This window comes from Empidonax traillii, unplaced genomic scaffold, assembly GCF_003031625.1.
Source record: "Empidonax traillii isolate 1590-97213 ecotype Southwest subspecies unplaced genomic scaffold, ASM303162v1 scaffold717:size860381, whole genome shotgun sequence".
In the NCBI taxonomy this organism is placed as follows: Eukaryota; Metazoa; Chordata; class Aves; order Passeriformes; family Tyrannidae; genus Empidonax; species Empidonax traillii.
Genome location: NW_020955910.1, coordinates 515,042 through 540,100, shown reverse-complemented (window position 1 = coordinate 540,100; position 25,059 = coordinate 515,042). Strand labels below are relative to the sequence as shown.

Here is a 25,059-nt window from a genome sequence, read left to right as displayed (position 1 = left end):
CAGCTGCCATCCCTCCATCCCCCTTGGGCAGTGGGTTAGCTCATACATTCACATCTCTGTGCTTTTCAGTCACCTTTCTCTGAGTCTTTGCAATAGTGCAGAGACACTGCAGGGCTCTGTGTGGCCGGAGACCTCTGCAAGGTGGGAAAGTGCAGCTCTGGATGGGGAGGTTCCCTCTTCCAACAAAGAGGGGGTTTGTTGTTGGGTTTGCAGCGTGTTTTGATGTTGTTGAGTTTGCAGCAGTTTCCCCTCTTCCTTCCCCAGCTCTGTTTGAATCCTCAGGGGCTCCTGAACCCTCTCCATTGCTTCACTCAAGCTTTTGTCTGCTTACTGTGGCTCTTTGGCAGCATCTTCAGATGGTCTTCAGGAACAGCTGGAGCCGGTGCTTCCCCATGCTCAGAGCTCACTTATGAAATATCCCTCCAGTCCAGAGGGAATTGCTTTTTCCCCTGGAGATCTCCAACAATCTCTGGGGGACAAGAGGTCAGGAGGTCCCGCACTGTGTAATTTCCGGGAGAGCATCAGGAGCTGCAGTGACCTGGATTTGGGGACAGAGACCTGGGGGCAGGGACCTCCATCCCCCGTGGGCTGTGGTGAGGAGATGCCACCACGCTCGGGCTGTTCCTCTGATCACTTCCAGTGCTGCAGGGAGCTCGGTCTGCTCATTAAAGGTTTGCTGGGCTAATTAGTAGGATACATCTCAGTAGGAAAGCAGGCAAATCTGACAGTGTGGGGACCAGAGAGGCACGAGGTACCCGAGACAGTGATCTGCAAAAGGCAAAGGGACAGGAGTCCATGAGGGACCTCAGTGGTGCCACAGCATTTCCATCAGAGCAGCAGTTACGGGGCTGCCGAAACCTCAGCAGTGCTGTGGGGTTTTCCCAACTCTCCAACCACCAGTGGGGAGATGCACTGGGGGTTCCAGGGGTGGCACTGAACCCCAGGGAAAGGAGCCTGGCCAGGAACTTGTGCTTTTGCAGAAGCCTTTGGCCCCCAGAACAAGCCTGGGCTGAGCTTTTAGGGTGAGCCCATGTGCAGAAATGCTCCTGGCTCAGATGAGGAGCAGTTGGAGCAGGGAGGCCTGATTTCCAGGCACACATGCCCTCTCACACCATCCCTGTCCCTCACTGGAGCACCTGCCATGGCCAATACCTGTTTTTTTTTTTCTGCCTGATTCAGACTAAGCCTGGAGCTTCAAAGCTTCCCAGCAATTTTCCCTCGCACTGATTCTCAAGGGTATAATCAAAACAATTCGGGGGCTGCTGGTCGGGTGCCAGGAGGCAGACAAAACTGCTGCTGTGAAAAGCCTTCCTGCCTGAGTTTTTGCAGAGGTTTGAAGCTCAAAGGCCTTGAGAAGTGTGGGAAAGGCTCTGGAGGAGCCAGGGAAGGCAGGGCTGGGCAGGGGTGCTTGTAGGTGGGGGAGCCTGAGCCTGGCAAAGCAGCTGAAACTGCTGATCAGCAAACGTACCTGTGGCTACTTGTTCTTCACTCCCTTCTGTTTCTGCCGGTAGATTTCCTCTGTGAAAGGCCTGCAGTTAGGAGGATGGGAATTTGGGGAGAGAGGGGACAAAGACAAAAGAGAGGGGCAAAGGCAGGGAGGAAGAATTAAAATCAAGATTACTCTACACCCAGAAACTCTGTCCTTCACAGGCTGGCACAGCCTGACTATTTCTGTGCCATGGCAATCCTCGTCTCAGTCTCTCTGGATTGTGGAGCAGCTACAAGCTGTTTCCACCAAGGTCCATCCCTGTGCCGAGTGGGACAAGGCTCAGCACACACTCAGACTCCCCTGAATGCAGACCTGGCCTCTCTGCATCTCCTCCTCCCTTGCAAACACAAAAGGCCTTTCACTGCTGAAGCACAACTGCTACTTCTGGGAATTATTCCAGCCTGTTCCATCCTCTGCTGCCGGGCTATTGTGGTGCAAAATATCAGAGAAGCCCATCCAAAGAACTACAAAATGCGAGCACTTCTTGTAGGGACTCTTCAGAGGACACAATGAGCCATCTCACTGCCTTCCTTATTGTTCTTCTATAGACAAAATCAGGCATCCAAAAGGAAAAAAGATCTCATTTTGATAAAAAACAAACCAATGCACAAATGTTCCTAGAACTCAGCAAATAGTTTCAGAGCGGAATCTGCCCATTATCAAAACAATTGAAAAACAATCCCCTGTTTTCCTTCTTCCCCTGCTGAATTAATTGGAAAAAATCATCTCTGCTTGTGCAGTTCTCCGAAACCTCGGGAGTTAAAGCCGGTAGAAATAATTAGAAGCTCTCCAGTTCTGCACAGCTACTCACCCCTCGTACAGCATGGCGATTGTGTAGGAAATTGCCACTACAGCTGTCAGCAAAAGGCCAGCTGGGCTGGCGTGCCTGTTTTGAAAGAGAAGGGAAAGATCAGGTAAGTACATGGGCTTATGCAAGACCTGGCTGAGAAAGTGAAATGACACACTGGGCTCCGTGAGAGCTCTCACTCATTAAACAGAAGCAAACAAAAGGGCTGGGTTTTTTGTGGGTTTTTTTTGTGCTCAATGTTAACTGTCTTAGGCAGATGTTCCTTGGCAAAGACTCTTCCCCAGCCTACTTCGGTGACTTACTTTAACTCTGATCCCTGCACGTCTCTGCTAGAAGAGCTGCTGCTTTGATGCTAAATCCTGAGATTATAGGGATGTTTAAGGGCTGAGCAGCTGCTGAAGTATGGCTGTGGCTCCCAACCCATGCTCTGAGGGAAATGCCTGATGTCCCAGAAGGATGAGCCACCCAGGGTGCAGGGGACTCTTGGCAGAGAGAGCAGTGTGTGGCACCCTGGAGATCAAAGTGGCGGCTGAGCCATCGCAGGGATAGGGATGGAAAGGGATGAGAAAGGTCCATGTCTACCTTTTGAAAGGTGCTGGGGTGGGTGCTGTGTCTGGACTGGGTGCTGGGGGCTTGGTTCACCTCTAAACCCATTTCAAGATGTTTTAGAAACGTGTCCTGTCACCTCCCAAGGCCCAGTGGAGTGGTGTCCCCCAGCAAGATGTCACCAGGCACAGCACAGGGGACCAATGCCACCCACTGCTCTGCACTGCCTGGTTTTGGGCAGAGGTGATCAAGAACTGTGGATGCAGTGGAGATGGCTGTGCCTTTTAGCACCGAGGCCAAAGAATTAGGACCAAAAAATCCCCATCACCTCCTGCTCTGAAGAGAGGTGTCACAGAAACACAAAATCAGAGACGAGCTGTGAGAATGAGATGAGGTTTAAGGCTCCTTCCAACCCAAACCATTCTATGACTTGTGCTGCTGGGAAAACATGCCTACAGAGGAGGGACTGAGACACCTAAACCTAGTACTGGAGCCCCTTTCAGGTACCACCTGGCTTCATCACTTCCTGGAGAGGCACCCACAAATCTTCACCCTTTCACTGGTTTCATTTTGCAATAACTTTTTCCCCTCATTAGGAAGCTTCGGGCAACTTCTTCCTCTCCCAACCCCCTGCTATTACATGCTTAGTCATGTCTCCTCCTTGATTCCTATCAGAGAGAACAAATTTACATGATTGTTTGTTGACAGCAAGACCTCTAATTGCATCATTTGGCTGCGGCTCCAGCTCTGATTTACACAGCCTGTTGCTGTGAGTTAGAACACTTCCCTACCAGAGGCACACAAAGCTGTCCCTGAACAGCGAATGCTCCATTTGTCTTGCAGGAGAAACGAGGCTGCTGGATGCAGGTGATGAGCAGCATTTGGGTGAACTGTTTCTCTCCTTTTACAAGCTCGACCTACATACTGGGCAGGGACTCATCGTAGCAGCATCGATGATGAATCAGCCAGGAGGGTTTTGTGGTCCTGGTAGGGATTTTTTTTTTTTTAGGGGGTAGGAAGTCTGTCCATCCCCAGCCTTGCTGCAGCTCCCCATGGCCAGTGGGCTGTTGCCCCACTTGATGCTTTTAAGGCTGGAATGAAGTCAGAGGGCAGGCTGGTTTATGTGATGTGTTTATAAGACCTTATGGATGAAAATGATCAATCCTTTGGGCTCTGACACCGTGATGTGGAGTGTGACACATCACCAAGGGAGGACAAACATGCTCTGTGTTTTAGGTCTGACCAGAACAGATGGCAAACACATTCCTCCAGCATCCCTCCCACTACCAAATAGCTGAGACTTTAGCTCTGGCTTCCAAGGGCAGACACCAGCAACTTCTGCAAGCTCTGGGACCTAAGGATAGAGCTGGGACTCCCCAAAAAAACCCCTCAGCAACTGGAGGGTGTCCAGAGAAGGGAAATGGAGCTGGGGAAGGGTCTGGAGCACCAGGAGTGGCTGAGGGAGCTGGGGGGGCTCAGCCTGGATAAAAAGAGGCTCAGAGGGGACCTTCTTGCTCTCTACAACTCCCTGACAGGAGGGGGGAGCCAGGTGGAGGTTGGTCTTTGCTCCCATGGAATAAGTGACAAGGGGAAACAGCCTCAAGTTGTGCCAGGGGAGGTTTAGACTGGATGTTAGGAAAAATTTCTTCCCCAAAAGAGTTGGCTAGCCCTGGCATAGGCCGTCCAGGGCAGTGGTGGAGTTACCATCCCTGGAGGGATTTAAAAGCTGTGTAGATGTGGCACTTGGGGACATGGTTTAGCGGTGAGCGTGCCAGTGCTGGATTAATTTTTGGACTCAATGATCTTAGAATGCTTTTCCAACCCAGATGATTCCATGATTCTGTGAACTGAGATCACAGGGAAGAGAAACAGCCAAAACCACTGCGAGAAGGGTTGTGCTGAGCTTCCCCCGGGCAGGCGGGCGGTGCCTTGGTGCCACTTTGCACAGCTCCAGCCATTTGTTAACAGCAATTATTTGTCATGCCTCGCTGGCCTTAATGGTGGCAGCCTTTTAACGAGAGAAAGGAGGCAATCACCGCTGTCTCGAGCTGCTTAGAGCTGCTTTTGCCCAGAATTGTGGTGGTGGAAGACCAAACAATGTGCACCTTGAGAGAGAGGAGTGAGAAGGGATTCTGCGACAGAAACAGCTCAGGAGGGTTCCCTGGATTCTGCAAAGGTTCTAGGGAGTAGCTGATGGTTGCTGACCTTAAAACAAATAAAAACTCTCCTTGTAATTCCTCCTGGTCTAATTCCTCCTTCTGCTTTGCTGTGGGGGTCGTGGTGTGCAATGGGGGGGGTCATCCTGCCCCAGGTCTGTCCCTCTCTCCCCAGCAATATCCATGCTTCCATCGTGCTGCTGCCAGCCCTGTGGCCAACTATCCTGCCCACCACTGTCCATAATGAGCTTGCTCTGGCCCTTGTGCACCATTTCCCAGGGTTTACACCCCCACCCAGTGCCGTGGCTCTGCCAGGAAGGGTAACAGCCTCATGCAACCAGCCCTGATGGCACTGTGGGGGGGGTTTCAAGTGCCGAACGAACTGCAACAAGGCTCAGTGGAGGCAGGAGAGAAACCATCAGCTTTACTTATTACCAGGGGCTGTACACATGGCTGAAAAAAATGACTAGAAAGTGGCAAAGCACTTCATTTTTTTCACCCGAGTAGAAGAGAGGTGGTCACAGTCAGGAGCACCAGCGCAAAATATCTAGTGATAAGAGCCCACAACACTCCACAGGCTCCTGAAGTAACACAGCCGGGTTTTTTTCTCCTGGGCAAATAAATAAAATGTGATATTAAATGAAAACCACATCAAACTTGTTACACTGAATAGAGCATATTGCTCATTTGTTGCTAAATTACAGCCTATTCATTTCCTCCTAAGCAGGCTATTAAGCTGTGTTGTATCACAGGAGAAGGGTTTCGGAAGTGTTATCACCGTGCAGTGGGGGAGAAGGGTGGCTTGGCTTGTTTTGCTTTTTTCGGAGTAATTGCAGGGTCACACTGCTCCCCATATCAATGCCCTGCCCCTGCAGAGTGACACCCTGCATGAATTTGGCCCTGACTGTTGATTTTTCCACGTGCAGAGCCTGCCAAGGAACTCGTTCAGCTGCAGAGCATTTTGCTGATGCCTCCTCTCCCCAGCACTTGGCCGCTATTTATTTTTCTACAGCTAAAGCTGCGAGTCTTTTATGACAGCACAAGATTTTCCACGCACAAAAATAGCCAGGAAGCCAGAAGTCAGGGCACGGTGCACTTTCTCCCTGCCATTTAATTGCTGGCTGCCATCACCAAGTGCCCCTCTGGTCCCCAGTGCAGCCTGGCACCTCATACCCTGCCAAACACAGACCCCACACTCACCCTACAACAGGAGGTGTTTGTAGGGGCAGGTACTCACATGAGGGACCAGCCCAGGTAGATGGCTGTGCTGCCCCAGTACATGGGGTTATCCAGGACGCTGAAGGGGAAGCTGGTCACTTTTGCCTCCATCAGGATGCCAAAGTAATCACCTAAAGAGCAAACAGAGAGTTTTTGGTTAGTCTCCGTGAAATTGGGAGTCACGGTGGGTTTTTGGAACACTGGTACCCTCCCTGTGCCACAGGACATCCCTGCCAGGGATGCAGAGCAAAGGGGTTTCTCTGCTGACTTCCAGGCTGAGAAAACAGCAGCAAATAAGTCACCTGTTTTTACTCTGTGTCTATCAGCTTTTCCGGGAACGGCTCTCTGCCTGTGAGGAAGGTTCCTGCATTGCAGGGAGGTTACGGCATCCCTCATCAGGAGGCAGCTCTTGAGGTCCCAAATGGTCAATTCTGCCTTTCTCATTTGAAAACTGCCCGTTGGACGCCACTTGACGGGGAAGTAAGTGCATAGGATCAAATCCATTTAATGGGAAAATAAGCCCAGCGCCCTGTAATGGTGTTTGGAGAGGTTATAATCACGACAGCCACCACCAAATGCCCTCATCCAGTGCCACCCTCATCTCGCAGTTCAGAGAATTTCTCAGAATTTCAGAAAATAGCACCTCTGCCTACAAAACACTCAATTATTGGCACGATGATGATGATGATAATAGGTGATTGTCATCTGTAACGAGGAAAGCTTTCAGAACTGTCAGAATCCAACCAGCTCCCCATCCACCTCGGAGCAATCCTTCCACCCTCCCAAAAGGAGCTTGGAAAAGGAGTGACAGCAAGGAGATGTGCAGCTCGTGAGCAGCATTTTGAGGGGGGGTAAAGGGCCAGGATGCAGATCTTTGGTTGGTGCTGGTCTTACAAGTGAGACAACAAAGCATCACATCTGCAAGTGCTTTAAATCCCTCCGAGGATGACGATTCCACCACTGCCCTTGGGGCAGCCTGTGCCAGGGCTGGACAGCCCTTTTGGTCCACTGGTTCCACGTCCAGTGTAACAACAACTCCGTGTTCCTCGTCCACTGCACAAGCCAAGCACTGACCCGTGAGGAGCAGTGCCGGTCCATCAGCCCAGGGCACTGCCACCACCCCAGGCTGTGCTCCCAGCTTTGCTGCCAGCCTGTTCCCTGACCTTGGGCGAGTCTCCTCCGTCCCTCCCGGTGCTATTGTGCACCGATCATAATATCAGTCTTTCTCAGAGCACAGAGGGGGGTGAGGATTAATGTATGGTGAGAAAGTGCTCGCAAATCTAGATGAAAGGCATTACAGGAGAGCAAACTATTCAAGGTTATTATTATTACCTGGATCGCAGTGTAATTTCTTTGACCTCACATGGTGCTAAAACATTTATTTCTAAGGATAAACAGCCCCTGCCCAATTACACAATGCTTCTGGGCTTTAACTACAGGCCACTAAGTGAGATAATTGCCTCGTATTCATACTATATGTTCTCACAGTTACTTGGCAATACATCTCTGAGATTGTTCTGGTAGAAAGAACACATCACCCCCTGCCACAGCCCATTTCTGCGCTTTTTTACGTGTCAAAATGCTTCATTATCCTCTGCCCGCCCTTGCCTTTGGGCTGAACACCTCGCTCCCCACATGGCACTGGGGAGGTTCACACAAAGCCCTGGGTCCGTGGGGCTGGCAGGGGCTTCTCTGTGCCCGGCACTGCTGGGGCTGTGGGACCCTCTGGGCAGGCTCCCCACAGGCAGGAGCACACAGGCAGTTTTTCCAATGTAATCTCTCCTCTAAATCTGCACAGTTCAATGATCATGACCACCAGAGAGGTGGTTTATATGTTTTTATGTTCACGGGAAAGGACTGTGCGTTGCTTTGCACAGCATCAGCCCGGGCATCTCCTGAGCCTCCATTAAGCTCCCAAACCAGAAATCAGCTTCTTGTCAAGCTGAGGAACTTCAGCAGCTAATTGGAGTTTTTTTTTTTTTTTTTTTTTTTTTTTGCTGGAGGTCTGTATAACCATCTCACTGCACTTGGGATCACAGCAGCAAAAAGCCACTTGGGGCATTCTACAAGGTCCCTCACGGTCTCTAGAGCCTGACCTGGGCTGAAAACCCACCTCCCCTTCACTCTGGAGAAGCATCAGCTTCTCCAAGCCCAGTAACAGGCTTTGGTCAAGTCATATTGACTTGAACTCTTGGTCAGTGCTGGAAAGAATAGCACTGGGGTACAAGACAGATGGGCTCAGGCAGGCAGAGCCAACTTTCTGTGCCCTCGGGCCTCAGGATTTCCAAGTCCTTGTTACTGTTTTTTTTTTTTGGGAAACAGGGCAAACAGCGAGGTGGAGGGTGCTGAAGTGATGCCCAAATCCCAGCAAGGGCATGGCACAGACACAGGGCACCAGGAAATGGATCTGCCAGGTAGAGAGGCTGCATCCAGCTGTTGCAAACAGAGACTGGTGCTGGTGCTGCTGTTTGGGAGATGGGGTGGCACAGCAAGGCTTGCTGGAGAAGGGTGACTCACACGGCTCCCACTGCACCGTTTAGCCCACACTTCAGAGACAAAGTGTTCTGCAGCTGCTCCAAAGCTCAGATGTGCTGTAAAGAGGGAATCTAACATCAACAGACCTGATGTGGTCTCTGTGCCTTCCCTGGTTCAGCCCTTGCTGCTGCAGGAAAACTGAAAGAGTAAGGGTCAAATCCTGTTCCGGTAATTTTTGAAATACTCGTGTGTCAGAGGTCTCTAAGAACTTCTCTTGTGCTCAGATATCAATAGTGAGAAGAAGCTGGATGCCCCTTCTTGCCAAAGCAGTGCAGCCCTTTGCTACCTGCAGTCCTTGCTCCTCCCGCAGCGCCAGCGCAGCACTAAAATCCTGCATGCAGGAGGGCGTTGGAAGTACAACCCCAAGTGAGTCCTGAGCAAGAGAATATCCCATGAGAGATCCTTGGAGACCTTGGCTGGCTAAGAATCCACGGTGAGGGGCATTCTCCACTAAGAGTTTGCTGACTTGGACTCATGGACTCAACAAAGAAGCTGTTACTGGTCCAGGGATGGATGTTCTGTGGGGCTCCAGCTGGGCCATGCCTCGGTGCTGCACAGTCCCAGGCCAGCCTGGCTGCACTAGCACGTGGTCTGGTGAAGTCCCCACCCTGGCTCAGCTCTGCCCTGTCGCCTGTCATGCACTGCTGGCAGAGGGAGCTGGTCCCTGCTGCGTCATGCAAGGCTCGGCCTCAGCCCGGGACACTCCGGGGAGAGCTTTCCTGGCAAGGTGGATGGAGCAGAAATGCCCCATGTGGACAACTAACACCCACCACCCTGCCCTGGGGGACACAGAGCCAGGGGACAGGGCCCCTCTCACCGCTTACGCTGAGCCTGAGTCACTTGTTTGCTTTTTCCCAGCGGTTCAAGTCCAGTGGATCCTCCTGGTCGGATGAATCAGGCCTTACGTAAACAACTCCAGACCTGGCTGAGCTTCAGGAGCATTCAAGCAGCTCTTGCTGGCGGCTGCTCCTGTGGCCCAGCCTCTCTGGACGTGTCTCCACAGGCACAGCATCACTCTGGGAGGCTGCAGGTGATTTTGGAGGATGCTGGTGCCCGGGGGGCTGAGGGTGTGATACAGGGCTGCACGTGAAGGGTGAGGGGACGCATCCAGGAGTGCTGAGCTCTATTTCTGGCAGCAGGATTTTGGCCAACTCAACACATTTCTTCGCAACTCCACTTGAAACCACGAAGGCTTATTACGTCCCTCTCTTCTTCCTAGCGACGCCACGGGAGCTAATTGAATTTGGTTTGTAAAGCACTTGCAAAAGCACAGCCTAAATGCGGTGTCAAAGCTGGGGCTGTGATTATTTCAGCCAGCGGGAGCTGCCCCTTTCCTTGGATATTTATTGTTCCTGTCTCTACTTTATTTTTATGAATTCCACACATACTGGCATGTTTTTAAAGTCAACAACGCTAACAGAATTACTCTCTAAATGTGAAAGCAGGCGCAGTGGAAAAATGCCTTCTGCCATAAAGTGGCAGATAAAAGGATCTGTCAACGAACATTCAGGTTTATTGCAGAGGGAAGAGCAAAACAGATCCTGCCCTGGCACGTGTGACAAGCAGGTGGGTGCTCAGGGCAAGGCTGCTGGACAGTTGGCACCCACTGTGCCGGTGCTGCTCGTGCTGGGTCTTGCACTTGCACCTTTTCTGGAGGGTGTTTGGACTGGCAGACGATCAGCCGTGCTCCAAACTTTCAGGCTTAACACTGAAGGTGATGGGACTTGCTGTATAAAACCACTGCACCGTGTGAGGTAACAGCATGGTTTAGATCATGCTTTGCATCATAAAGCCCCGAAGGCAAGGACAAGGGAATTCCTACAGGACTCTGCCCTAGCATGAGGTCCCTGCAAGGATTAAATGCACTTTCTGGCTAAGCTGTTGGATTTTTAGTGCTTACCTAGGAACGTCCCAGTGAATCCCAGTGCTAAGAAGCTGGAGATGACAAACAAGGTCCCCACAGCTGAGATGGCCAAGCCTGAGTAATAGGTCCAGTGGCAGTCCCAGCCCTCCAGCTTTGGCTGGCTCTTCATGGCTTCTGTGAAGCTGTTGGAGAGACAAGGGCTGTTAAAACTGCAACTCATTACCAACATGACCCACCTCTCCCTGAGAGAGGGAGCTTTGGGAGAGAATGCTGCTGAGGAAGTCGCTTCTCTGGATCCCTTTTCCCCCCTGGACCTACTCAGCCTCCCAAAAAGAGAAGCAAGAGCCAAACTCCGTGAGCAGCCAGGGCTTGACCCGGGACACCTATTTCTACTCACAACCCTTGCTCACTCCTGGAAACACCAACCTCCTGACTTGTGATTTCAACAGCTTTGTCTGGTTCAACGAATCCCAGCTTCCATCATGACTTGGGAGCTCGGGGACAGGCGCCCTTGCAAATGCTGGAGGCTCCGATGCCTCGGCACAGGGCTGGAAGGGTTGGGAACAATGGGCTGGATTATCTCGTGCTCCCGCCCCCGTTCCCCTCCATCAAAATATTTTGCAGCGTTCATGTGCCAGCCACGTGCCCAGGAGTGATTCACGGCCGCAGCCTGACAGTCAGGGGGAGGATTGGAACGGCGAAAGGAAAATACGAGAGACGAGGCGTTTTCAAGTGCGAACACAGCTCCTCCGTTCCAGGCTGGCTCAGGCATTTCGGGTCTGACCTTCCAAACACTCGTCTGTGAGCGGAATAACGGTGACCCCTCCCTTCAGCCCCTTGAACTCTGCCCAGAGCCGGGCTTGGCAGGCTCAGCATCGCACATGGCTCCGACACAAACGCACGGTGACGGAGGAGACAAGGCTGCGATTAAAAAAACACCACTAATAACAGCGAGAGGAGATAACAGACCCGCAGAGCTCTACACGGCGTTTCTCCACATGTTGTTGACACATGAGGTAGGAAACTCTGAGCCTTTCTTTAATGAGCACCCTGGAGGCTGAAATTCGAGTGGAATAACAGCTCTCCCATGCCTCTGGCCACTGCTGCCTGTGAGTGGCGGGCCAGGAGTGGTGCTCCCGCCCGCAGTCCCAGGCTCCTCGGCTGGAAAGTGCTTCCATGGTGCTATCTGCAGGGCTTGGGATAGTTTTTTTCCCTGATGTCCCTCTTCTCTAAGCACTGCAAATCCCTGCATTTTTTCTCTGTTGCCCAAATGAAAACTGAAAGAGACAGCTAGTCCTGCCTCCATGGCTGACGGAAAGGCAGCTGGAAATCTTTTGAAGGCTCAAATGGTGGTAAGTTCAAAGCACCAAGCAAGTCCAGGATAATATTTAAACTCTGCGGTTTAGGGATCTGATGATATTTCTTATACTCCTTGGAGCTTGTTCCTACTAGACTTTCCATTGCTGAGAGGTTTTTAGGACCCCAGAGCAAGACATTTAATCTTCACTTTGGACTGAAGCAAGGAAACAAAACAGGGAATAAATGTAACGTGCTTGAGAGTGAGCAAGAACACATCTTGGTGATTTACACTCTGGAAATTACAGGGAAGCTCCCTTTTCCAGGGAGCCAAGCACAGGCAGGGAATGACAACATGGCCCCAGGCAATGTAATGGTGTCCCCGGGCTGGCCCTCCTCCAGCACCCAGCACAGCTCTCTGCAATCACCAGGCTCACACTGGCTAAGCTTAAAATCATTTTTGATGGGAAGACACAAATCTGGCTGCACTGTGAAGCAACAGCAGCTGCACGCCCCTTTGCATCATTTCCCCAGTGCTTATTTTTAAATGACACAAGTCTCCTCTATGAGGAAGCCGAAAAAAATCCACGTCCCTGCTACCAGCACTGACTGGGTTTGGGAGGAAAGCAATCCCCTTGCAGGGATGTGCCCGTCTGCCTGAGGAATCCTGGCCTGGCTGTGCACTCACAGCACACCCTGACATCCCTGGGGATGCTCTGGAGCTCTTTGGTCACAGAGGATGTTAACGCCTTTCACAGCAGTGGGGTTTGACTCCACATCTGGCCAGGACCTCTCCAGAGGGTACCAGCACTGGGAAGTATCTCAGAGAGATTAAAAATCGCTGCTGCTGATCCCTGGGGAGGCAAGTGCCAGGCTGGAATCTGCCTCTGTCCCAGCCCCTGGTGAAGAGATGGCAGAGCACAGGGAGGTACAGTGAGAGCACAGCCCTCAGAGGCTTCTTGCTCTGGATAAGCTGGACTCGCACTGTCTCACATCCTTGAGGCTCCTCTGTTTGATGCTGGGGACTTGACTCTGTCTTGGAACATGGAACAAAAGTGGCTTCAAGAGCATGAACTGGTTGACTTGGAATCAGCACTGGAAGTTTTGCAACCAGCACATGGTATATGGTTTGTTTTGGAAAAGCTGTCTCCCCTGCTCCAGATGATCACATCCTTCCTTTCCATGGTCGGATAGGCCTGCATTAGTTATTCTCATCAGCATGTCTCCCTCGGTTCCCTGCTGTTTGGCTTACAGCTAGAGAGGGAGGTGTTTGCACAGAGATAATGGACTGCCTTTCCCTCTAGGAATGGTTTATATCTTCCTAAACACACTCTCTATTTGCATTAAACATGATGCGCTCAGGAGTTTTCAGAATTGGTAAATAAACCTTTTAAGCATTTATGGTGCTGGGCCATGACAAGCAGCACGGAGCCGTCAATTATTCCAGCATCTACAACTGCTCCTTGATGGTGAGAGAGCCTCCCTGGCCATGTCCCTCCCTCCCTGGTAGGGACAGACAAGGTTTTGGGCATTTCCCTTGTTAGAGAGCCAGCGGTGAAGCCAGTCCCTTTCTTCATGTGCCTCTAAGTCACGTTTGCTACAGCATTTATTTCTGGCTGCACAACAAGGCAGTGGCGCAGCTCAGCACCCAAGAGGACATCAATTAAATCCACGCTTTGTCCCAGTACCTGGAATTGCTTTATGTGCCGAGCGGAGCGATTGCCATGGTGAGGAGCATCCATCCCTCGTACCAGCGCAGGGGAGGGGTGGAGGGGGCTGCGACCTACTTTGATCACATACCTGGCTGCTCTCATGAGGATGGCTGCCACCAGGGAGGGGCCTGGAATGTGCCCCCAGCACTGGAAAAGAGAAACTGGGGAAATGGGGCTTCCCCTGACACCTCCCCGCACTTGCCAGGGTGACACCAGAGCCACACACTCTCCACCAGCTGGGAGAAGCCCAAATCCATCAACTCTGCTCTTGCCATATTGGCAGGTTTAGCCAATTCCTGGCAGAGTGGGAGCAGCCAGGGAAGCGGGGATTGTTCTGCCCACCCTTCCCAAAACAGAGGGGCGCTTGCTCAGGCACAGTCACGACATTGCTGCTCTGTGGGAAACCCAGAATGGTTTGGGTTGGAAAGGACCTTAAAGATCAGCCCGTCCCACCCTCTGCCACAGGCAGGGACACCTTCCACTAGATCAGGCTGCTCCAAGCCCCATCCAACCTGGCCTTGAACACTTCCAGGGATGAGGCAGCCACAGCGGCTCTGGGCAACCTGTGCCTGTGTTTCCCGTAAAACATTTCCTCATAAAAGATTTCTTCCTTATATCTAGTCAGAATCTCTTGTCTCCCTGTTTACCACATAATAAACCCCATGAACTGGAAAACCACTCAAAATGGTTCTGAAATGTGGGGATGGACAACTCACGCTGGTGGGGTCCCAGGAAGAAAGTGGGAGTGAAGAAAACTGGCAGCAGATCCTCTGGCTGGGGCACTGACAGGACCTGCAGCCAGGTTTGCACAAGCAGGCGCTGATTTATTCAACCAGAAAAGTTAAGAAACCAAGCCCAAAACACATCCCCAAAGGCCACATGAAGAAGAAAACCTGGAAACACTGCACTAAGAGAGGAGTTGAGCTTTTTAGGTCTTGCTGGGGGCCTCTCTCGGTGGCCCCCAGCGAGTGTACTTCGTCATCCCTCTCCTGCAAAGCAGGACAAAGACCTCATCCAGCAAACTGGGTCGCTGCAGGGAGCAGCCCAGCAGCGCTTCCTTTGCCTGATCCCAAAAATCAGCCTGGAAACTGGGGCTGGCAAGTGCAATTGGGGCAGAATTGGGCCAGGGGCCAGCAGGCAGCAAGGAAGCAGCCGTGGTGCAGGCGACCAGGGTTTTGGTGACAACAGCCACCGCTGCAAGGTGCCACAGTCACCGTGTGGGACTTCGGCTCATCCCCACGCCTGAGGTTTTGTTCCTCTCAGCTAAAGGAGGCAATGGGGATAAAAACCACCCAGTAGCGCCCAGCAGCATACGCTGCAACAAAAGATCTTGTTCATTGGAAAACAGCGACCTCAACAACACTGAAATCGTCCTGCCGATACCACCGGCAATTGTCAGCCTAGTCATCATCTTCACAGCTTCTTTTGCCAATTAATGACTTGGCTTTTCTGACAGCACCGGTGTGTGTGTGTTATTTAGGTCAGCCAGGGGCTGTGGCAGCTTCTCCCCCCACCTCCCATCTCAGCTGCCTGGTTCCCTCATGCAGATGCCATGGGCAGGAGGTGCCGCCGGCCGCCTGGGGCTTTTCCCGAACAGCCATCGGAGATTGTCGGCAGCGTGGCTCGGAGGGGCATCAGCTCCAGCAGGCCAAGCTCGATTCCCATCAGCGAACTTGGTCACTTCTGCACACAGGGCCACGTGGTTCTGCGATTGATGCAGTTTACAGCACGCTCATTCATGAGAGGCACTACCTGGCAATGACAAACAGCCCCTTTCCTGTGCAAAACCCCATCCCAAGGTGGATTCATTTTCCTGGAAGTGTCACCTCCAAGTGAGAAATCGGTGGTACCACCAAGCATGTTGCCAGTGGCGCTGCCTCTCTGGGATTTATTCCCACTGAGACATCACAGCCCTGGGCCCCCCAACCCCCTGCAGCCCTCTGTCAGGGTGTGCACGTGGGTGCTGCCTCTAAGCTCAGGGAAACAGAAGTTCCCACGTACCTGCCCTGAGGTGGGCAGTGTGCCAGTGTGTGCCAAAGGCAGCACAGAAGGGTTCAGAGGCAGCACCAGCAACTAATTGCAGAGCTGATGCAGGGAAAGGTATCAACAAGGTGGTGAGGGAGGAGAGAGCGACACTGGATGCAAGTCTGGAGGACGGGGAAGGTTGTCACGTCCCATGTCACACAGATAACAGTCACAAACTGCCGGGCCAGTGCACGTGGTGCAGATAGTTCAAAAGTTCAGGAATTGTTTTCACAGATAAGAGTCTCAGTGATGGAAGTTCCCTGCTTCTTGCAGAAAGAAAAGGCTGTAATGAAAATAATCATTGCACCCACGCAATCAAGGATGCTTGTCTTGCGCACTTGACTAGGCAGGTCCCACCTGGTCACAGGTCACTCCGGATTGCAAGCCAAGATAGCAAGCTGATAATGAAGCTCAGAGCTGGGAAGCACCTAATTGCTTAATGGAGCACGAAGACATCCCTCTTCTTACACACAAGGTATCTTTTAGAGCCAAACTGGCATGAGAGCATCATGTCCAGCTGAGGACAGGACCACGGCATAGACCCCGCATGGGGTGGGCGGTGAAGCAGCAGCACAGCCCAGCTCCCTGTCAGCCGAAATTCCAACCCACTCCCGAAGTTTCTGTCTGCTCTGCCCTCCCCTCCTCCGCCCCCAGCCTGGAGCCTTTCACAAATTCAGTTGCAGAAAGGAAGCAGGTTTTTAAAACCAAAAGAGACGTCCCCTGGGCTCCTCATCGCTCCCTGGCAGCCCCCACCCACATAACAACTCCCCAGAGGAGGCAGAGAGGAGTTTTAAAGGCTGGATTACAGTAACTGGGGGTGGAGGGACCCCCGAGGCTGCCTTTTTGCTCGCTATCAGCAGCCTGCACGCTCTGCACAAGCAACCCTGACTGTTATGCAGAGCACAGCCTCCATGGGGCTGAGGAGGGGCAAACCTGCCCCCACCAGCACGCCCAGTACAAGTGACTCAGAGAATAAAATGAAGGGAAAAACAAAATAGCAAGAGCGGGTGAGATGTGTCCCTTACAGCGTCCCTGGCCACTGAGATGATGGTGCCTGCGTGGTACAAAACCCCTCTGGTCAGCTGAACTCCACTTTGCACCTGGCTGGCACCTTCATGCAAGGCCAAGGGGCAAGATGAATCCTTCCCAGGAAGCAAAAGCTCTCCAGGCTTGAGCGGTAAGCCTTGGAAGGCTCGCTGAGCTGGGAGTGGAGGCAGCAAGTCTCCCAGGTGTGTTTTGGGATAACTGCAGCAGTTGCTGCTCTGATGATCCCCCTGAAACCATCCCATTACTTCCACAGTTAAGAGCTTGCCTGGCTTGAACAGCCTCCAAAGCCTGCTGGTCATCACTCAGGCCAACTTCAGTGCCAAGGAAAGGCGAGAGAATAACCCAACCACGTCGAAACATCTGGGCAAAATCAACTTCCCACTGCAGTCATCTGAAAGGCTTTGGCCCATTGTGGTGGGCTGGCATTTCATCTGTGTTCTGCTGGGGGTGAGCTGCCCCATCTTTTCTCCTCCAAAACTAAGGTCCAGATGGGGCTTTTCCAGCCCCCTGGATTGATCTTGTCAGCAGTTCCCACTCAGTGTATTGTGAGTGACCCAGCAAGCCTCGCTGACCCAGGAGCCAGCACAACCACTGGGAGCGGAGATTGTCCTTCCATCAGCCATGTTTTTAATTAAAGGCAAGGACAAGGCTTTGCATCGCTTCCCAGACAACAAATGACTATGTAATTTGTGCAAGAGACTGTTGAGACATTCCCCAGCGAAATCCAAGCCCGCTGTGTCACTGAGACATCAGCAGCACACACACATGCCCTCTGAATTGCCTGCATTCGATTACAGACCTGTTCACTGCAAGCTTTCTTACAGTTTCTGCAATCAGCAGTAGCTGGGACAAACACAGAAGGGCGAGGGCAGGTCCTGGTGTCATTTCCAGGAAGGCAGAGCTCTTAAATACATGTGCAAATTCCAACCTGAGATCTCTTCGCTTGGGAAATTACCCAGAGTACTAAACAACCCATTAGCTCTGACCCTGGTATAATTGAATCTGGGAATTTAGTGAGTCTGTCTCGACTAACAGCGGTGAAGATAAAGCCTACCAGATCACAGATAAATTGCTGGCATTGAGGAAATCTTCTGCAGTAAAACCTCTCTGCTGCACTGGGAACACTAAAGGACATATTCCCATGGTGTACGGTGTATCAGTCACACAATACTATTAGCAAGCACAGGTAGTGTTTAGAGATGGCAGATAAGAGTTTCAAGAGACTGTTTGCTAAGTGCACAGGTAATCCCGCTCTTCTGCACAGGAAACTGCGGCTTCTTAAAAGCAGCTTTAATTCTGTTTATGATTTTTATGAGAAAATTGAAAAATTCTGCTGTTACATATGATCCATCCTGTGCAAACAGCCTTCCTGTCACCTGGGCTGCTCACAGAGGAGAGGAAACATCCCCAGGGAGCAGAGCAAGGAAACCTGTGACACTCAATGGCTGGTGAAACAGATGGGTTTGGCCGTGCTGCCACATCCCTTGTCTTTATTACAAACCCTGGAATAAATCTGCTGCTGGCTGGAGTTACCCAACCACGGAAAAGCGATGCGTTGGGGCTGGATTCGACACTGCAGAGCAAATATCCCTTATCCCCTCCCCCCCTCCAGCTCCACAGGGGCATTTCTTTCTGTGGATACACCTCAGCAGGGCGAGTTCCTTACCAGTGGCTCCTCACACAGTTCAGCAGCAGGATCACGGCGCCCAGGCAGTAACAGGCAGCGTGTGCAGAGCCAAAGACTCGGCTGAACACTCGTGTTTTGTGCTCCCATCTGGCCACCTGGAGAGACAACAGAAAACAAAGTGGGTGGTTGGGGATGCCTGGCACACGCTGCCCTGGGAGCCCGAATCCCACAGCCTTGGCCTCACATGCTGGGGACACTTTGTGGGGCTTTGTGCGAGAAGCGAGTGGAAGCCACTGATGGGGCATGCCTTGAATCAAGCCTGGGGATGAAAGCTCCCTCTCCCACCCACGCCAGAGCCTGCTTGCATTGCATATGCCCTCGTACACCAGGTCAGCCAGCAGCATCAAGACCTGGGCTGATAGAAAAAAATAATAAAAAAAAAAACCCTACACATTAGTTTTGGGAAATATGAGGCTTGGTGTCCAGCAAGGCCGAGAGCATTGCTAAGAAGGAAAACAGATCCCTGAGGGGATGCACCACAGGGACACTCAGCTGTCATCTTCTGGGATGTATCACCTCCTATGTCCAGTCTTGGTCTCAGGGATCATACCTGACAGGAAGAACCCTTCCCGGTGCACATCCAGAAAATTTGCAAGCGCTCCCTCAAGCCTGCCCAAGAAAAGATCTGCCAGCCTTGCCCAGAGAAGTGCTTCCATTTGTACCAGCTGAACCAGCGTGGACTTAATTAGCACTCAGCAGCCATTAGGGCTCACCTGCCCTCCTCACCCATCCCAGCACAGCAGTGACAGCCCAGGACTCACACGTACACAGGCAGCATCCCTGAGGAGGCATTAACATCCCTCACAGCAGACTTTTCCCTTGCTGCAAGGTTCGGCTCTGCGTTCTGCAGATGCTGATGGGCCCCTGCCCAAACCTCCCCACAGATGAGGAATTGCCCTCTAACCCTAGGAGGCTGCTGCATGCAGGTGGCTGGAGCTGCTCCCAAAATCCGCAGGACCAGATCCACCCCAACCACCAAATCCAGGCTCTGCACCTTCAGCTGATAAAAATCCTTACAAACACTTTGTTCTCTACCTTTCCTTACAAACACTTTGTTCTCTACCTTTCCTGTACCCCTTGGAAAGCTGTCGCTGTATTTATCGCCCCTCTTAGGCTCCATTTTCAGGTGCCAAGCCGGAGGTTTGGATCAGACATCAGACCCAAAACTCCAGCCAAGGAGAGCACACCTGGGCAGTGAAGCAGGAAGTGGGAGTCAGCAGAACATCTCAGCACCAATTTGCTTCTCAGACACAGCTGGCACTTGATTAGCTTCAAATGCACTTCACTCCCTCGCATGGAGCCTGGGCAGCTTTTGGGGGCACCTGCAACCCAGCTCTTCATCTACTCTGAATGTAACTGGTAATTTATTGGCTCAATTTGAGCAGAAAAAGGCAGCTTTACAGGTCTCGCTTTTCTTCCCAGGCTGCTGCAGAAGCACAAAGTGCTGCTGGTGGAGGGGGACTGATGGCTTCAGGAGGGGGGAACGATGAAAACCTCTGATAAGCAGGGCACTGATTTCACATGCTGAGAGCTGATTCAATTAGTTATGCAATGATTGCTCCGAAATTACAAATCCACTCATGACAGAGAGAGCTGCTTCACTGCCTTTTTCTGGCTGGTATAAATAGTTTGTATTCTAAATTGAATTTAAAACACCGTGCGTCATGCTGCTGCTAAAATCGGAGCTGCTGTTTGAGTGCTGAGAGAGTAGGGAAAAGAAATATAGGGTGAGTTACCACCTTTGGAAAGTAAAAAGAAGTGACCACACAGGTGACCGAGTCACAGATGGAAAAATGCAGCCACGTGCCAGTTATCTGTACCAACTTCCTAATTCCCTGGGAAATTATTCTGGCAGCGTTTGCACGGATGGCGGCTCCTGGCTCACTCAGAGAGCTTTGCAGAGCATCACAGTGGCGGCAGAGCTGGAGCCGAAGGAGAAGGCAGAGCCGCTGGGGTCGGAGGGAAGAGCTCGTGTGCCGCTGGGAGCCCTCCAGGCGGTCACTGTAATTACCCTCACCTTTAGAAAGGCACATCTGGGCAGCCAGGGCGAGGGGACGCCTTTCCGAGCCCTTCGGGCAGCAGCTGCCTGGGCGGCGATGGGATCACTCCCAGCACAGCCCAGTCTGTGCAGCATCACACAGCTGGGACTGAGCCGCCAACTCTTATTTAGCTGTCACAGCCCTCGGATGGGACCCTGGGCTCCTTTCCGAGCCCACACAGGAGTCATCCCCAGTAAAGCTGGAGCGGGGCTGGAAGCGGCGGCACCCACTGGGCCCCGCGGCGATATTTCAGTGGCAATTAATTAGTTCCGGTTCTGGTTCTATTCCCTGAACAACTAATTAGTTCTGGCTTGGTTCTAATTTTCTAATTTTAGTCATTTCGAGCTAATATTAGCTCCCGATCGACCCACGGCTACGCAGCTGCCTTAATGGTTTTATAAAATCATGAGCCGACATGTTATTATTTCCTGCGTGACGGATGCAAAGTGCTTCCAGCAGCTTCCATGGCTGTGTGTGGGACAGAGCAGGGCTGAGACTGTTCCCTGTGTGCTCCTTACCCTCCCAGCCAAGGCTGGCACTGTGCTGCCCACGGGTGAGCACAGCACTGGGCAGAAAAGTCCCACACCCCAGCCGTGCGTCCTGGTGAGGTAGGGAAAGAAGCATTTTCATTTTTCTTCCAAGTTTGGAAATGGAGTTAATACAAAGTTTCCTGACTTCCCCAAGGGTCAAAGCAATAGAGAAGAAAAAAAAAAAATTCCTTTTCCAAAGCTCCCAGCCTTCTGCTTTCACTTTAGGATACTTGGTGAGTGTTGTAAGTCATTTTTTTAATGTTTCCCCCAATGCTCATTATTGAAATAAATCAGCGAGCGGATGTGGCTGCAAAGCCGGGGATGCTCTTGGGTCCCATGTTCTGCCTTTGGCAGGCCGTTCAGGGGGCAGGCTCAGCTGGCTGATGTTCCCAGAGAATCGCTTCCTTCTAGACGTAAATTCGGGGTTGATTTCTACGTAACCAATCCCAGCCATCTCCCCAACCACCCGGGCAAGTGCGTAAACAAAAATGAAAGCTCCAGCACGCACTCCCAGCGCCTGCCTGGATGGAAAATGGAAATGCTCCGAGGTTCCTTTTCCTTTTTTTTTCCGGGCTGGCAAACCATCCCGAGCCGCCTCGGGAAAGGCCACAAATAACCATTCGAAAAGCAATTTCATCCCATGAACCTGCCTCCGCAGCGATCAACGGGAAATGCTCTTTCCAGCTCCGTGTGCATGGCAGACCACGGCCTCTCATTAATATTTAGTATTTGTTTGAAGGAAATGGATTCTTTTTGTCTGCCATCCAGGGAACCTGGCTTTGGAACACGCTACATTTTAATTGCTCAGTCCCAGCTCTGAATTAGAGCCTTTGTGCTGCTCCATGTGATTCTGCTGCTATATGTGGCTCGCCCCCAGGAATGGGCAATGAAACCAGATAACCCAAAGGCTCAGGACAGAGGGACATTTTGCATCTCGTTGCAAACCAGTCATTTTACGTCCTCACATCGCCCTATCGCCATGGTATCTGAAGAAAACCCTGCAGGAGCTAGTGAATTTAGCCTTGCTGGGAGGCTGGGATGGATTAGCAGCTCCCTTCAACCAAGGAAAACTGAGGCACTGGAGGGTTAAGGCCAGCGCCAGCTTCCCAGCTCTCCCAGCAGCAGGGTAGAGGGAATGTGTCCACGTCCTGCAAAACCCTGGGTTTACCTGGGGAGATGCTCTCCATCTCTAGGGATGCTCCAGCCCTGGCCAAATTGTTGGCATAAAAATATTCAGTGTCCAAGTATGAACTGAAAAGCACCTCCCATGGGGGAAGACGTGCCCCAGTTGGCTCATAACCTGCTGAATAAGCAGGAAACCTGACATGACCCTCATTTCACCTACGGGGACCAGAGGCACCGACCTGTTTCTGTTATGAAAAATCCATTTTTTCCTTTCTGATTCACTGTAATCCCTCACTAAAGCATAGCAACACTCTCTTCTCTCTGCTCTCCACTGCTTGGATGCTGGAAAACAACCCTGCCCACAGCTGTTACATTTACCTGAGCACCCAGACCGTGGCTCTGGTGCTCCCAGGAGCAGGCAGGGAAGCAGAGAGAGCTGGAATGGAAATGCGAGCACCAGGGCTGGCTGACCTTTGCCAAATGCCAGAGGAGCCAGCCCTTCTGGCTGTCCCAAGTGACCCTGAAGGAAATGAGTGTGGCCTGACCTTATCCCTCCTAACGAAGTGTGCTCAAGCCCTGCTGCATCCAGCAGTGCTCAATGCAGACAATCGCTTGCCAAAGTGATGTAGGGGGCACGCATCTACAGCACTGCTTGAACACCAAGACTGAAAGCTCCAGCCTGGGCTGCTGTGGCCATTTAAGGCCAATGTCTGAGTGCTTGTGAGAGAAACTCTATTATTTCCAGGAGCTTGCAAACCTTAGGAGAGACGGGGAGGAAACTGCAGGACTGGTCCTGGGGAGGATCGTGCACGGCAGCCCCGAGGGGTGTGTGTGGGCTGCTCCTGCAGCTCCCTGACACGGCACTAAGCCCCTGGCACAGAAAAAGCGCCAGGCAAGGCTGGCATGTGCCCATGTGCGGGCTCATCCGAAACATCGGCACACCCCGGCACCAGGCACCGGCACAGGCTTTCCGAAGGCATGTGCAGAAAACGCCCTGGGGACCGGCGTGCCACTGGCAGCAGGAACATGATTAGCAGGAGCTCTGGGCAGCGAAGGCAGGAGAAAAAGAACAGAACAAACCACGGTTTTAATTTGTACAAGCTGGTAATTATAGTTGCTATCTGTCTGAAATCTCTATTGAGTTTATTTAAATATGTTCTCTGTGAAGGCCATTCAGACAGGAATTATCAAGGTGTTGCAGCAGAGGAGATAATGCCATGCAGTTTTCAACAGATCAAGGGCTGATTAGGAGGAATTAATTAGCTGCTTAAACAGTCCTTGACTCGCTGCAGCAATTAGCCGTCACCTCTCTGCAGTCACGTTCCCAGCACAGCAGTGCTGGCGATACAAAGCACAGAACTGCCTTCCCCGTGCTGTCCATGAGCACCAGGCCAGCTCCAGATGGGAATACAGCCCTGGGAAGAGGTCCTAAATCCATAAGGGCTTTAAACCCAGCCCGTGGGCAGGGCCTGGCAGACAGGCAACGGTAAGCTGGGCTGTGGTACTACCATGCACCCACGTCGCCTGTCGGTGACTCCCAGCACATGGCACACTGTGGTATCTTCCCTCTTCCAGCCTGTAGCAGGCCAGTCCCTCCAGCATCCCTCATCCACCACGTCTCCTATACTATGAACCACCAGTTCTCAGCTGTGCTCCTCCACTTGGGCCAGCAGATCATCCAGCAGCCTTTATCCCCCGTGCCATCGCTTGCTATCCCTTTGGCAGGATGGCAGCATCACCTCTGCCCATCTGAGCTGTCCCCCAGCCTCCCCAAAGCCCTCATCCCACCCACCCCTCTGTCCTGACACAGCAGTGCTTGGACTCCCTGGCTGCTCACCCCCATTATTCCCAGCACATCCACTAAATCATGGAAAACCAACACTGCAGAGCTGCAGGCTCAGCTCTCCCAGCTGCACACTTTCCAGGAGGAGAGGCTGGCACTCGGGGTGAACATGAGACCACCATGAGACTACACGTCCCTCCTGCCAGCACAGCGCCCAGAGGGAGGTGGTCACAGGCTGCCAGCTCCTGTCAGCACCCCAAGTGGGCTCCACTTTGTTTAGCTGCTTCCTGCCTGCACTGGAAAAAACTGCAGCAGCTCTGGACTACCTGATCTAGAGACTGAGTTATTTCTCTGAAGGTTTCTCAGGGCACAGGCTCTCCATTACAGAGAGCCATGAGATGGTAATGCAGCCTGAAAGCCTTTTAGCAAGTGATTAAAGCCCTGCGAAGTTCCCCCACCAAGTACTGGAGCAGCAGCTTCCAGTTCATGCAATTAAAACACTGAAGTGATATGAGAAGAGACAGGCACCGCCTTAACAGAGTTTCATGTGAGCTGTGAGGCAAAGCAGGTCAGAGACTGTGCCCACGCAGCTTGTAAAGGCTTTTTCATGGTAATGCCCCAAGAAAAGATGTGCCCAGAGATGGTTTGATGACGAGCAGCAGGCGCTGGAGACAACAGGTGACAGCCTGTGCCCATGCACAAGGAGCCAGAGCAGGACAGGGACTCCTGGCAGAGACTGGAGGCTTTGAGGGCAGAGACCTCACAGGTTGCCCCAAGAGATGGGGATGGGCCAGCTCAGCCACAAAAGGTCGCCCCAGGATACCATACCAGCTAGTTTTTCCCCTCTCCCATTTCCCCACTGGTGCATGGCAGTAGCAGCTGCCGAGCAGCAAGGCTCAGCTCATCCGTGTTTGCCAAGGGCTTTCAGTTTGGAAAGGAAGGCGTCGATTTGACGCAAGGAAGATTTTTCCATTGCCTTTCGCGGGCTCTGGATGGGGGGTTTGTTGTTCATTCCAGCCAAGAGAAACAGGAGCAGGGTTTTGGAGAGACGAGGCGGTGTGTGGACTGGCTGTGCAAGGACACTGCGGCGTGGAACAGCCAGCTGGAACGGCGGGGCTGCACACCCAGGTGACAAGGAGGGAAAAGCCACACGTTTCCAGGCTCTCACAGTGGAACAGTTGGTTTGGAACACACAGAGT

At 52.2% G+C, this 25,059-nt stretch overlaps 1 protein-coding gene across 2 annotated transcripts in view; it reads right to left on the bottom strand.

Moving 5' to 3' along the window:
• Positions 1-204: 204 nt before the first annotated feature.
• Positions 205-25,059, bottom strand: part of PEMT (phosphatidylethanolamine N-methyltransferase) — a 39,958-nt gene continuing 15,103 nt past the window's right edge. For both annotated transcript variants that reach the window (XM_027900302.1, XM_027900301.1), the window contains exons 3-8: positions 18,363-18,478; positions 10,653-10,798; positions 6,237-6,348; positions 2,301-2,375; positions 1,469-1,529; positions 205-768 (exon numbers count right to left, since the gene is read on the bottom strand). In XM_027900302.1, coding sequence (XP_027756103.1) covers positions 1,475-1,529; positions 2,301-2,375; positions 6,237-6,348; positions 10,653-10,798; positions 18,363-18,478 — 504 coding nt within the window. In that variant the 3' untranslated portion in view covers positions 205-768; positions 1,469-1,474. The remainder of the gene's footprint in view (positions 769-1,468; positions 1,530-2,300; positions 2,376-6,236; positions 6,349-10,652; positions 10,799-18,362; positions 18,479-25,059) is intronic.